General features: G+C 40.7%; 2 protein-coding genes across 3 annotated transcripts in view; both read left to right on the top strand.

Annotated features, from left to right (window-relative positions):
* The first annotated feature begins 3,528 nt into the window (after nt 1–3,528).
* On the top strand, nt 3,529–8,403 carry ubiad1 (UbiA prenyltransferase domain containing 1). Its single transcript, XM_085394709.1, has 3 exons — nt 3,529–3,718; nt 4,774–5,398; nt 7,468–8,403. Exons 2-3 carry the CDS (start codon nt 4,834–4,836, stop codon nt 7,953–7,955), a joined length of 1,053 nt encoding a protein of 350 aa, XP_085250835.1. The 5' UTR covers nt 3,529–3,718; nt 4,774–4,833; the 3' UTR covers nt 7,956–8,403.
* A 2,919-nt stretch (nt 8,404–11,322) lies between these two features.
* mib2 (MIB E3 ubiquitin protein ligase 2) overlaps nt 11,323–14,592 on the top strand; it is a 36,946-nt gene continuing 33,676 nt past the window's right edge. The window contains exon 1 of one of the 2 annotated variants that reach the window (XM_085393273.1): nt 11,323–11,464. Coding sequence is in view for 1 of the 2 variants with exons in the window: in XM_085393272.1 (XP_085249398.1) it covers nt 12,464–12,494 (31 nt within the window). In the remaining variant the exon portion in view is untranslated. Of the gene's footprint in view, nt 11,465–12,343; nt 12,495–14,592 lie in introns of those variants that run through there. The other variant, XM_085393272.1, reaches the window with a different exon arrangement.

Below are 14,592 nucleotides of genomic sequence, written 5' to 3'. Positions count from 1 at the left end.
ACAGTTTCCAGAGGCGATCTGCAAGTCCTTCACTTATCACGTTTGTGTTTTTTAGAAAGGAAAAAAATGTGCTTGCTAGACTGAATTCGTATCAGGCCTCTCTGCATTGGGGGTTTATTTGTGTCCAGTTTTAAGGAGGGATCTGTTTGTTGGAACCTTACTCTTACTCTGTTACTCTGTCACTCTCCGGTCGACCTCACTGCTGCTTCGTTTCTCTCTCTGCTCATCAGCAACTTCTGCTGATTCCCCTTTGTTAACACCAAAGCAGAAAAACTGCAGATTTAGTTTTTTCTAGTACACCCTTGGGTGAAACCAACAACAAAATGTCCGGGCACATTTCGTGCTTGTCCTTGTCATGCAAAGAAACCAGGATGTTCATCACTGAGATTTGTTTTATATTCAAAAAGTCCAAAACCCACTTTTTTCCCACCCCAAGTTTGGAAGTCTTCCTAGTTTATCAACTGAACTTGTTGTCTGTTCTTCCTTTTTCAGCCAGACTCAAAATGCATAGTCGATTCCCAGAAATCATCACAAAACACAGACACGCGACATTTTAAATTAACTGTTGTTGTTCAGACGTTGATTAATGAAAATAAATTGGTTTTTTATTTACTTCAGAGGTTCCCATTTAAAGAGATTAAAGATGCCACTAATAGCTTGGTAAACAGTCAGTTCATTACACTGTCAATCTGAGCTGACACAAAATAACACAGAAGAGTAAATCTGTACAGGTGTTGATTTAGTACTGATGATATTAAACTTTCCCTTTTCATACATAAAGACACTTCCAACCATGATGCATAAAAGGTGGAAAATGGTGCAGAAAAAAATCCACCAAAATGCAGGAAAGGATGTGTCAGAAATTTAAACTTGAGAGAAACCTGCTGCTTCTGGGATGAAAGTCAAACCATAAGCAGTGAGTCAAAAATAAGGTTGAGTCTAATCACAAAAATGTTCCATGAAGTTGTTCCCCTACAAGACGTAGTGACACTTAAATGGCAGTTTACATTTGCACCCTCTGTGTGACCCTGTTATGACTCTGTATTTAAATAGCGTAGAGGTATTTCTATCATGTGATCATTTTTGTGGCTTTTAGGTCAAATCTTGTTTGAGTGTCTCTGACTCCGGTTGGTAAATAGTTGCTTTTTCCCCCGACACACAGTCTGACTGACAGGAAAATTGGTGGAATTTCTCGAATTAATAAATACTTCATAATGTCATGCCAGTTTCAGGGTTCTGGTATTATGCATGCTGACTCGCATGCTTGGCCCCGAGGACACATAAATGATATTTAATAATGATTCTGCCCGTGTTTTTCCTTCCCGTGACAAGCCAAGATGCTCTAAAGAAGACAGATCAACATCATTTTTTTTCCTGAACTTAACTTTCAACAAACTAGAAGCATTACTGCAGCATTAAAATGCTTTATCTGTTTGATTTGGTACAGTGACCAAACCCAGAAGTTATTTCATAGAAATGATTCCACTGGATCCTTTTCTAAAGTGATGTAGCTGAATGCACTCCCACATTATTTGTCTTAGATAACCCAGTAGCTGGAGCGACCAATCCATTTTTGTAGTATACATTTGTGTAAAATGTTACAACTTTTTCTCTCTCTTTTTTTTTTTACATTTTCTTACCGAGTATATCGTGTGCAGCCCAACTGCTCGAAGGGGGAGATTTTCTTTTTCCCCTGGTCTGATGACCTTCCCCTGAGTTTGTTGTTCTAGTACACCCTTGGGTGAAGCTGGGAAAGGTCCTCAGCCAGCTGACTGTCATCTCTGGCCAGACCTGGCTAATCTTTTTTCCCTTAAATGGCTGGAAGCTAGACCGCTTGAACTCATGCGTCACTCATCCAACCACAAACCACTCTACTTACACACTGATTTTCTTTTTTAAGTAGCTTAACTGTGATTAACTGAGGTGAGTAAATCACTCTTTGTTATATGGCCAAGCCACATGTGATAGTTAGATTTCTTTCCCTGTGTTTGTCAGTTTGTTTGTTTCTTCCAGTCATCTGTTTTGGATTGTTTTCATGGCTATGAGCACAAACAGCTTCTTGTGACCTCAGTATGCATATGATAACTATGGCTATAACCACTTTTTCCTTTAAATTGTATATGTCATTGGAGGGTTGACATTTTGCCTGATTACATCATTGTGTGTGTTTGATGATGACATAATAAATATATATACAATACTGTGCAAAAGTCTTGAGCCACGCTCATTTCTTTACATTTTGCTTCCAATGAGTCAGGCCTTCTTGGGATTTTTTAAATGGTCTTGAACAATAGTTCTCCAGGCTTTCTGAAGGACTTCATGAGTTGTTGGTTATTTTTGTTGTTGTTGTTGTTGTTGTTGTTGTTTTTTATATTGGCTGCTTTTTCACTTATTTTCAGTCCAGTCCTTGTACCTGACCATTGTCAGAGAAATGTTGTTAAGCCACTTAACACTGACCTATACATCATTCAAGCACACAAAAATGCATCTAGCTCAAGGGGTGAACCAGTGCTGTGTTCACACATAACACAGTTTAGCAAAGAACCATTTTTAAAATGTATCTTTAGGCATTTTATTACCATCTGCTTCTCACAAAAAAAACCCCAAAACAAAACACAAAAATCTTTTTTTCTTTCTTTAGTTGAATCTACAAACGATGAAATAACAGAGTCTGACAAACATAAAATAGTGTTTTCACCCTAACATGGTGACTCCCAGAGGGCTATTAGCTAAAGAAGTTTCATAGCTTGGTTTGATGTCCAGTGTCTCCTTAAATATTTGAGGAAACTGGACAAGTTGGAGGTCTGGAGAGAGGTACAGTGAGTGTCTGCAGCCACCCGTAAAACACGGTGGAGGATCTGTTGCAGTGGGGCTGCATTTCAGCCAGTGGTGCTGGAGACCTTCTTAAAACAGATGGAATTTTTTAAAAAGTCCTGTCAGATTTTGATCCTCCACCACCATTGATCTGCTATCTGTATTCGGGTTAGCTATATATTTTTTAAGCATAGCAGTGATCACAAACACACTGTCAGTGGAGTAAAAGCATTGACAACGTGTTTGGGAACACCATCAGTCATGGATAGGCCTCCACGGAGCCCGGACCTCAACACTACTGCTGTACTGTCGGATCGTCAAATGACAGCCAACGTCCAAAGAAGAGCTGTGAATGTTCAAGAAGCCTGAACTATTCATGAAGATGACTTAAAGAAATAAATGGAAGACAGTTCAGGCTGCGTTGAAGAACAAAGGCGTTCACATCAAATATTGTCGTTCAAGCTGGATAGAATTTTACAAACACGTTTTGTTTTTGTTTTTTACATTTTTGTGCCCTATATTCTGTGTCTTTGCTTATGTTCCAATAAACTATTTCCCATTTTCCTAACAACATATAAAAAGACTTTTCCAGTGCTGTATCCATCCATCCGTCCACTTATATTCTGCCTCATATCCGGGTTTATATCTAAGAATAAAAAAAGGAGGGCGGAACCCTTTTTACGACGCTTGTTTTCTTCGACCTTTGTACGCGGTTACACTCGTGGCGGAGGAAATGGCACCCGTCTGGTCTCGCAGGCTTTACAGTGGCCAGCCAGTCGGGTACTGTCGAAGCTGACACGTAAGCTTTCTAACTGCCTCCTGCAACACAGAGCTCACCTTGAAGAGAAATATGGTTTTAAGTGGAGAGAGTGCAGGTGTGTGTGGGATATTGAAAACATAGCAGGTAAGAACTGCTGTCAGACATTTCCTCCCCTCCGTCCCTGTACATACAGCCATTAGCTCGGATGGCTAGCACTTAGCTTTAATCCCATAATCTCGTTAGCCTCATGTTGTTTACCCCCTTTTGAGTGCCGTGTCCTTGTCTGGGTAGCACCTGAGCCGTTTTTCTCCCGAGGGTAGTTTCACCCAAATTTCAAATGAAGTTTGCATTGGCAGTAAGCCGGAGTTTGGCTTTTAAAGTACCCACTTAAAAATAAATTCCCTGGCGTTACTTTCGCGGAACTCAGTGAGACTATTTCTCACGCAATTCGTATTTATTAATTCATGGCAGTTTAACAAACAAACTCAACATGGTGTGTACATGTCTACAAACAGCCTTAAACTGTGTGAACATTTGCCAGAAGATGGAGGATGTGACGTGGTTGTGGACGTCAGTAACAAAGTCTGTGTGAAACTTTTAGAAAAAAATGCGTAAAAGTTTTTAGTTCTTCGCCAAAACCAAAACAGGATAGCATGTCACTCCTGTTTTAGTTTATCTTAACTTTTGGATTGTTTTTATGATGACTTTTAAGGCCCTCTCTGGACTTCCGTCAAAGTATAATTGAAATCATATGATACCATAAACTTGTGGTTTCAAGTCAAGACTCTGTTAGCCATCCCTGTCTTTTTAAATCTCTCTTATAGACATTTTTTTTTAATAATTGGGCTTTCTCAGTGTTGAGTTACTGTTGTATAATGTGATCTCTTTTGGGTGATTATTTTTCAATATGTTATATTTGCTTCTGCTTTTAATCTCCATGCACCCAATACATGTGTCAGACTCAAACAGCTAAGAGTACTAAGTTGTGACCTCTTGAAGCTGGCATTCATTTCTTTCTTAAAACTGGGGATCTTTTGTGTGTAAGGTAAAGGCACGTATTTCCTCAAAGTACTAAAGTTTACTACCTGGCTTTGTTTAGCGTATTGGAAATGACATGCTCATATGATGGCTGTGGTCTTGTAAACACTGTCAGGTGTCTATTTTGTAAATTTATATTTTGTGTTTTTTGTTTCTTGCAGAAATCCCAGACTCGGAACATTTAGGAACATTGCTCGTGTTGCAGACCGCCTTGAAGGACAATGGCCAAAGAGCAGAAACAAAGCAGGGCGGAAACGTTTTTACTTGCAGGGTCGAATGGTCATAATGGCCAGCAATGGGCGACTGGTATGAGTAACTCTGTGCAAAATCATCCTGCACCTGCTAACAAAATGTCAAGGATGGCTCGCGTTGCCTCGGATGTAAGGCACAAGTGTGCGGCCTACGTGCTAGCATTGAGGCCATGGAGCTTCAGCGCCTCACTAACGCCCGTGGCCCTTGGCAGCGCCTTGGCGTACAAACTGGATGGCTCCGTGGACTTGGTCGTTCTGATGGTGTGTGCTGTGGCCGTCCTCGTGGTTCACGGGGCGGGTAACCTTGTAAACACCTACTATGACTTCTCCAAAGGGATTGACCACAAGAAGAGTGATGATAGGACTCTTGTAGACGAAATCCTGGCACCACAGGATGTTGTTATGTTTGGCGCTTTGTTATATTCTCTGGGGTGCTTGTGTGCCACTCTGCTTTTCTTCCTGTCTACGCTGAGGCTGGAGCACCTAGCCCTAATTTACTTTGGGGGTCTCTCCAGCTCCTTCTTATACACCGGTGGTGAGTGAAACGTTAAATTGAGTATTAATCACTGCTTAGCTGTTTGTCAACACACATCTTAAATTTAAGCTGTCCTATGCAATTTGTTGGAGGGTCACTTTTGGTTCATAGCTTTGCAGATAATTTGTACTGTGCATCTACCCTAAAATCATTGAGGTGCGATTCAACGCTGAAAAAATATATTTCACAATCTGGTGGCAGATGTTTAAGAGACAGATGACTGAAAACTGGCAAAAAAACCCATCCCCACAGTTACCTGTTTGTTGAATTTGGGTGAACTGGCCCTTTAAGAAAGCATTTCTTTAAAAACATGACAGAGATGTGTCACATTTTTTCATGAGGTGACGTTTATGCTTTCCAACAGAAAGCATTTTCATCAGGACTTTTTTTTTTTTTTTTTAAGTGTGATATTATTTTGTTTTAGGAAAAAAAGTTCAGGTGATCAGGATTCATATGTAACAAAACATTTCTGTCAACCTATCAGAGCTGATTTTCAGGAAAAATGTTTGTCTACCAGCACAAGATGTTGAATAACTTCTATTACCAGATATCTGCAAATGCAAAGGACACGAGTTTTGGTATGAGAAGCTTTCTGGTTTCTGTTTGTAGTCTTATGTAATCGTATGAAGGTAAACACTTCATACAAGGACTGGATTTGCTTTAATGCAGTCTGAAAACCAGATCATCTCATGACAGTGTAACTATTTATTGGCTTTTGAAAATATTTCTGCCTTGCTAAATAATGAGCGGTAGATGCAACACAAAGTATTGGCCTGAATTTACTATGATTATACCAGAGTGCTTATAAGATTGTTGAGCTTAAGCAGAATTTATGGGCCTGCAAATGTGTTGGATCTGTGTACGTGTTTCCATTCGGACAGTGATGCCTACACCATAACCTTCCATGTAACATGATGTGCATCTCCCGTCGTCACGTTGCTGAAAATGGCGGATGTAAGCATCAAGTAGGCCGGAGTAGGAAGGGACTGACAGCAAAGTTCAGTTGGAATGGGGAAAAGCACCCAAGAAACCGCAATAAAAACGCAGACAGTAGCTGCAGTGGACTTTTGTAACTGTTTTTACCACTGTGTTAGTGGACAGTGCACATGTTGCCTCTGTTGGACTGCAGGCAGAATTTATGGTCCAGGAGAGGTGGCACATTCGCTGACTGCTGGCACTTCAGGGATGGCCTGGATGCCTGCAGAGAGCTTCTGTTGTCAGATGGAGGCGATGTACAAAGTATGTCGTACAACTGGTCTAAGGGTTACTCCAGCTTGTGGTGTTGGTCAGTGAGCCACAGCGAAAAGCGAAGTTTTCTCTGTGAAGCAGCCACTGTCTGTGCTTTTCTTTCTGTATTTATTTGCAGTTCTGCTGTTCCATGTGTATTCCACTGTCACTCTCTTCACTATTCCCTTCCACTTTTCAGCCAGTCACCATATGTCCAGATGATAAATTACGCTTCAGTATGCACACTAGCTGGTGGGTTCCTAGATTGGCTGTTTGATAACATAGTCAGGCTAAGGGATCACTTTATCTATCACTTAAATTTCTAACATTGTGTTTAAGTAGAGTCAGTTGCAGTGAGGTGGTGGAGGGGTCGGGTATTCATAGATCCACTCAGGCTGAAGTAGGCAGAGGTGTAGGGTTACATTTATTCCTGAAAGACTTTACCATTACAAATAATAAAGTAAAATGCATCATTTGAATGAACGGTGATGTGTTTTTAGGAATTTGATCACTGCTAAGGGGAAAAAAGTTGGTGTTGGGGAACATCACTGATATAAAAACAGCAGTTTACTGGCTGTGGTAGGTACTGGTGAGTGTGTGATAATAGTTGGTCAGTTTTTCAAACTGGCTTGAAAGACTTTACATGGCAGTGAGGCACTAATGAAAGGCTTAAAAAAATCGTGATGATTCTGACCAAACTAAGACTAACCCAAACTTTTTAACAATGCAGTACCCAGACTGCTGGAATACTCTTTTAAATGTACTGCCAAAGTTTTGACTGTGAGACTCGGTGGAACTCAATTTGCTGTTTTTGACCGATCCTGTTTTCTCTTCTTCTCCAGGCATTGGCCTCAAGTATGTGGCCCTGGGAGATGTAGTCATCCTCATTACCTTCGGCCCACTGGCAGTCATGTTTGCCCACGCGGTGCAGGTCGGGTACCTCTCCGTGCTCCCGTTGGTGTATGCCGTCCCGCTGGCCCTCAACACAGAAGCTATCCTCCACAGCAACAACACACGAGACATGGACTCTGACAAGCAAGCGGGGATCGTCACCCTGGCCATCCTCATTGGACCTATGCTGTCTTACATCCTCTACAACCTCCTGCTCTTTGTCCCTTACGTGCTCTTTTGCATCCTCGCCACCCGTTACACCATCAGCATGGCACTGCCTCTGCTCACGCTGCCCATGGCCTTCTCCCTGGAGAAGCAGTTCAGGAGCCGATGCTACGCCAAGATCCCCCAGAAAACAGCCAAGCTCAACCTCCTGATGGGACTTTTCTATGTATTCGGGATCATTCTGGCTCCTTCTGGCAGCCTGCCATTACTGTGATTTAGTATAAAATTCAAATTTTGTCGATTTAATACTGACTAGTTTACGTACTGATTTGTATTTGTATTCATACAAAACTGTCTAAAGGCTCTCGCTGGCTTTAATTTATTGTTTAATTTATGACCTGAACAGACTTAGCTCCTCCTTCGGGATGCTGAAAACATAATCAAGATGCTTTTATCGAGTATTAAGCCTGCTGTAATGTGTTGGTAAAAGTACGAAGTGTTGGTGTTGATTTGTAGGGGCGGGCAACATTTTCATAATATAAAGACTAAAAGTAAACGTACTGTTGCCATATTTCTAGACATGACATATAACATGATCCTACAAACATCAGTAAACCATTGCTGTCCTCTCATTATGGTACATACTCTTAATTTGTTCATTGTGGTTTTTATTTTGGAGAGCCTAATAGTATTTTGTCAGTAATAAAAGTTACTCATACTGATGTGCCATGTCTTCACTTTGAATCAATGGTAAGATTGCTTACTCATCTTTAATCCAGATCGGTTGAGATAAGTAAACATCACTAAACACTTAGAAATCCTTAGTTTTACATTGGGTGGGGGGAAAAAAACAACCTCCAAATATGAAAAAGAAAATGCATCACACATAATGACAGAGCAACTAATGCTTCATAATATGGACACTTCTCTCATGTTCTTGGAGCAATACAAAGTTGGCATGACTAGTAGCACAGTCTTATTCATACCACGGGGAAAGATCATTTACATGTCGAAGGAACTTAGAAAAGTGACTGAACTTCTTTAGGGTTTCTTTTTTTGGGGATGATGATGTTTCACCTCTCTTCCAAGGGGCTTCCTCAGTTCTAAAACCAAAAGGTGGAGACACGAAGGTATTTAAATTCTAGTGTTTTTTTTATGCTTAGGAGGTGGTCATTGACCCACTGTCATCACATGAGCCAAGGTGTGAGTCGTTACCACCACCCACAGGTTTCAGGTGAAACCATTGGAAGAACTTGCCTTACCCTATCATGTGATCTATTGAGATCACATGACACAATGCGCTTGGGAAGGGGGGCAGCCGCTCCCTCTGTTCAATGATGGACATAGCTGACCTCTTATTCCTCTTTCAAACCATCTGTGGTCTTGCTTCAAAACTTGAGCATTGGCATCCTCAACGGAGGGACCTTTAACCTTTAACCTCCTAAGACCTGAACTCTTTCATGGCATGCAGTTTTAATTTCTCTTTGATATTTGGGCTGATTGGGACCTGATGAATGTAAAAACAAAGAATTACCTTATTTTTGTTTCTAAGAAAAATGAGAGCAACATATAAGGATATTCATTTAAAATTTCGATAGGACAGTAGCAGTATAATGTCCTCGTAAGTGGATATCAGGCTCTTGTAGAGCAAGATTGAGTATTTTGGTCTAAATAACCCAAAATGTGATGTCCACATATATGGACGCCAGGTCCTAGGAGGTTAAGAGCAGATGTCTTATCATGTCAAAGTGGCTCTTCTTTCAACTCTGTGCCTTGGCTAACATGACAAGGCACAGTGGTCAAACATTTCCTAAAGAACAAAAACACCATAAAGAAGACAAGTCGCCTTCTTAATATGACCCGGATGACTGAAAACCCCCACAGACACATCTAGTTGTTCCTCCACGCCACTATAACTCCACTAAATTACATTTCTAACAGCAGGCACTAAATAATACAATAATGTTGAAGTTTCATTAACAAGTGCATATTGTCCCCCAACAAAAACCATGGTCATAGCTGGCCAGCAGGGGGCAGTATTGAACAGGTGTTAGGACAACCGGCACAGAAAGCTGTCACAGGCTTTGCGTTATTAAACATTTCACGCGCTCTCTGACGTTTTGGTGTAACGACTCGGTGTTAGACTAATTGTTTACATATTATATGTCTTATATGATCAAACTCTATGAGTATCACTAATTTGAATATTAGCAGAAGACCGATGATAAAACACAGCCTCTGTGGAAAGTTATTTTAAATAAAAGATCGCAGAAGGAGCTTTATTTTTATTCTTTTAATTGAATACTTTTTATTTACTGGACGTGTTTGCAGTATTCCTTTTTCTTTGTCCTTAAACATAGCTGATAGTTTTACACTTTAACCTTAGTTACAGTGCAGTTAAGAGTCGAGTGCTTTAATTGAATTTCATTAGGAAGGCTGTCCCGAGCTTTACTTTAATAATTACATGGCTCCATACTGCATTCTGCAGTTTCCACCCATAGCCCAGAGACATGAGGGGCAAATGAACTGGATGTTGACAACTGCCACTCCCATCTGGTAAATGCTGTAAACAGTGGAGCACCATAACATTATGCATTGAAAATGCTATTGAAATGTTGGCATCCTATAAATACTGATGAACTGTAAGGTACATTTAGCTTATGTGACTCGTTGTACTTCATTTAGGTGACGAGAAGGACACGTGAAATATAAGTCAGCTCAGTGAACGACTGTTAAATAACCTTGTTTCAAATAGTTCTGCTTTCCCTTTAACCCATTTATTGTGTTTCTAAAGCAAGTTTGTTTGTTTTGTTTTTTTAAAAATAGCATTATCACTTCAAATGTTCTTGTTTCTTTGCACTGAAGCTACACAGGTGACAAATGTGATTGGTTATTATTTGAAGTCAAACGTTATAAAACACACTTACTGGCCACTTCATTAGTTACACCTTCCTATTGCCTTCAGAAGTACCTTAATTCTTTGTGGCATAAATTCAGCAGGTTGCTGACAACATACCTCAGAGATTTAGGTTCATGTTTACATGGCAGTATCCCACACTTGCTGCGGAGTTGTCGCCTATTGTCCAATTTGACCTCTGTGAACTGTGGCCTCAGTCTCTTCTTTGTAGCTGGCAGGAAGGGAACCCAGTGTGGTCTTCTGCTGCTGTTGCCGGTTTGTGCTGTTTTGCATTCAGAGATGCTCTTCTGTATATATTGGTTGTAACGAGTGGTTACTCGAGTTACAGTCACTGTGCCCTGACCTCTGTCATCAACAAGACATTTTTAATCAGACAACATGTTGTGCAGAAAAATCCAAGAAGATCAACAGTGTGAAGTACTCAGATCCTGGCACCACTAGACATGGCACGTTCAAAGTCACTTAAATCACAACTCGTCCCTATTCTGATCCTTGGTTTGAACTTCGTCTTGACCATGTCTATCTACCCAAACACCTCGAGTTGCTGCCATAGCCGATAATATAAGATGGGTTGGCTGTCCAGATATCTTAATTAACGTGACTGTTGAACCGGTATACCCAATAAAGTGGCCGATGATCGTATACACAGTTTGTATTTGAATGAAGATTTGTTTCCTTTTTCACGAGGAGCACGTGAAGGTAGCACCAGTGACGCAACGCATGGGCGTGTTGTCATGGCTGTGTGCAGCAAAAGCTTTCAGTATTGTAAATACTTATTTGCCTTGAAGCAAGCCATGTCAGCGTTGATAGCAGGCAGCAATATGGAATTTTATTTCACTGCAAAATAAATTCGTGGAAAAGACCCGGTGAGTAGCTCCACCTATAAAATAAGCTGCCTCTTTTTTTTAATATACCAGTACAGGTTGGGCAAACATGAATTAGCTAGCTAGCATTAACGTTAGAGAAGCTAGTAATACGCAGAATCCAGCCATCCCTAAAAAAGCGACGCTGATTTCTGGTCACTGTTTTACCGAGGAAAAAAGGTCTCTGTGTGTGTGTCACGGCACAGTTTTGACTAAATAAGAACACAGATGTGAGTCTGTCCAGCTGCCTTTAAGATGAAAGGCTTCCGTTAATTTTCCTGTTATAATCACAGCATCTTTATACTGTGGTGAAGCTGCTTGAACTTCAGTTGTCAATTCAAAAAAGCCACACTTAAGCTAGAGCGAATAGTTTTGGACTGCCTTTAAAGTGTAACAATCTGTATAACATTTGCTATAATTAAGCCGGCAAATTGTGAGAGGTGTTTAGTGTCACGCCTTCATCACATGAGAGGTCAGGAAGTCGATAACAAGGAGGCTTACTTTCAGTTTGTTGGGTGTCATGGTTGTTTTACTGTATCCATCAGCATTGGTCAAACTTTATATTCACTGTCACCTGACTGAAAATGCTGAAAAAGACAGAACTGTGGGAGCATAAGAATAAAAACTATTAGAATGAATGATGGGCACTGTTAGAGAAATTATTTTGTCATTGATGTTGCAGTGTCTGGTTATCCTGACAGGTGCTAAGACTGTGGCACTGTTTTTTGTTTTTTTTTAACACCTGTCATCTTTCTGGTCATTTGTTAGTGATGAATCAGAGCTCAGTTGCAGCTGCCTCACACTGGAGCAGCAACTGGTCATATAACTGGACAGCCACACCTACTCGGCAGCATAGTTTCAGCCCTCTGCTGTGTCTCTGTCTCTTATTGGTTCCACAAATCTACATTACAGTAATAACCTGAAGCGCCTGCTCGCTTTCCTACATCACGGTTGTGGCTAGTGTTTTAGAGAAACAGTTCACTTGACTGCGTTTGAGAACAAATGGGGAAAATATTATGTGGAAATACCCAAGGTAAGGTATTATGCTCTTTGATTTAACTTTTGGAAGAAGCTTGAAACTTTCTTCAACACATGGCCTTTTTAAAATAGCAATTATTAGAATTAATGATTTCAGTGACCCTGTTATGGTTTGTGTTTCCATCATTGTTGGCTGGAATGATACATTCTGTAAATGATGGAAAATATGGTGACCTTTTGAGTGTTTCCACATCTCTTGTCATTTCTTGTCTTTTTAAGTAGATTTTCTAACTAAGCTAAAAAAGGGGATTTTTGGCTGACAAGCATGCATAATATCGCATAGCAGAGCTTGATGTTAGTGTCACGAGTGCAGTAATGGGTTTAACAAAGTGTAGCAATCCACAGGTCAAAAACAGTCTAATTTTGCTGATGTTTTAGAGTGCAGCATTTGTGCCAGAAAATAGAATTTTTCTTGGGATGGAACAGCGCCTCAGGTGAAGAAAACTGCAGCCCAGAACTTCGCTAACCATTACCCAGTGGATGTGCTGTTTGGAGCACATTAAACATTGTGGTTGAAATTGGACATTACCCATTGTGTGCTGCATGTGAGAATGGACGAATTTGGACAATGACCTGACCTAGGATGTTACCCTCCCAGGTCTGGTTGTGGCTTCCTGAATCCTCACAAGGTAGCACGTGGTAATACCTCCCTCACTCGGTCTTCTAAATCTTCTTTTGGCTCTCCCTTTGGGAACAGCTTTCTGTCATTTCCAAAACCACAGCTGCCAGGATCAGCTGGTCCAAGGCGTTCCAGTGTTTCTGAATCTTTTTTTTACAGCTAGTGATGGTGAAATGGAGCGTGAGGTTGAGGTTGAAGGTTTGAACTGTCACTATTTCTGTTATCCTGAGCTAAAAGTGTACTTGTATTTGCTAATGTAAATTGCCAAAATGACTGTTTTTTTGTGGAGTGGCTGGGCTGAGTGTGAGCCAAGATAAAGAGCTCCAATTTGTGGAAGGAGTTGCTTCTCCATTGTGTCCTGTATTACCATTTTAAGTGATTTCCGTGTCTGATCAGGATTGCCCCTACTGCCTTGCATTTGAGTTTTTTGGGCACATCAAATTTGGGGAAACCCTGGGTTGGACAAAGAACACACTGCTGCTATTAGATCTCATCTGGTCTTGGACCACCTCTGGGTGTTTGTGGTCTGTGTGTTGTGGTAGCTTTCCTGCTGCCATTGTGATCTGTCAAGAAATTGATTGATGGGTGTCACTAAAAAGTAAAGTGTGGCTATATTTGCATTTAAGGGTGTAAGGGGAAACTTAATCAGATTTGGTTGTGGTGTCCAGAAACACAGAGAGCATTGCTGAGAAGGCTTTTTTTTAACCCACTCTTGTAATTACACATGATTCTTCTGCTGCCAGATTAATTGCATGTCTGCATGCTCTATTTAGCTTTTGATTACCATAACATGTTGCATAGTTAAGTCATCTGACCAAAATATTATTATTTCAAACCTGGCATTTGTTTGTTTTTACGCTTGTAAAGGGGTTGCAACTGGAGAAACGGGTTAAAATCAGATACAGCCTCCTCTGTATTTATGCCACTTGTTGGGCTCATTGCAGTTTCTACAGTTTTCTAAAGACTAATTTGTAGCTTTGTGAATTACTCCTGGGGGGTGGGGGTCACTGGATATAACCTAGTATCAGACTTGGCTGATGTGCTGGAGCTTTAAATGATTACAGTGAATGAATGTTTTCACTCTGTGGAAAAACAAACATTCATAATTTTTCATCATCACACTAAATTTCCATACCGTTTCATCTGTAGTATGTTTGCATTCATGGCACGCATTTGGACTGAGCAGTGAGGACGCCTTGGTCTCATACTCCAGGCCTGAGTACCCAGGACATAAATAGAAGTGAGCGTTTGATTCTTTGCAGTGCTAAATGTGTTTGCTGTTCCCTGTTGTCTTTTGTAATAAAATCAAGGTTCTAAATAAAGCCAGTGTACCTGCTGGGACAGTTGGTTGATCAGACATGTCTTGCAGCTATATTAAAACATCTTTTTTCACAGCCTCTAACGAGGCTTTTATTTCAGCAGTCCTCCCAGTCTGGTGACATCTGATGACATGTTTGTGTGTGTTTGCGTCTGC

This window comes from Rhamphochromis longiceps, linkage group LG20 (genome assembly GCF_057381845.1).
Source record: "Rhamphochromis longiceps isolate RC_006_pf linkage group LG20, R_longiceps_female_GT1.1, whole genome shotgun sequence".
NCBI classification, from domain to species: domain Eukaryota; kingdom Metazoa; phylum Chordata; class Actinopteri; order Cichliformes; family Cichlidae; genus Rhamphochromis; species Rhamphochromis longiceps.
Note: the sequence above shows the minus strand (reverse complement) of the source record. Positions and strands in the feature narration are given on the sequence as shown.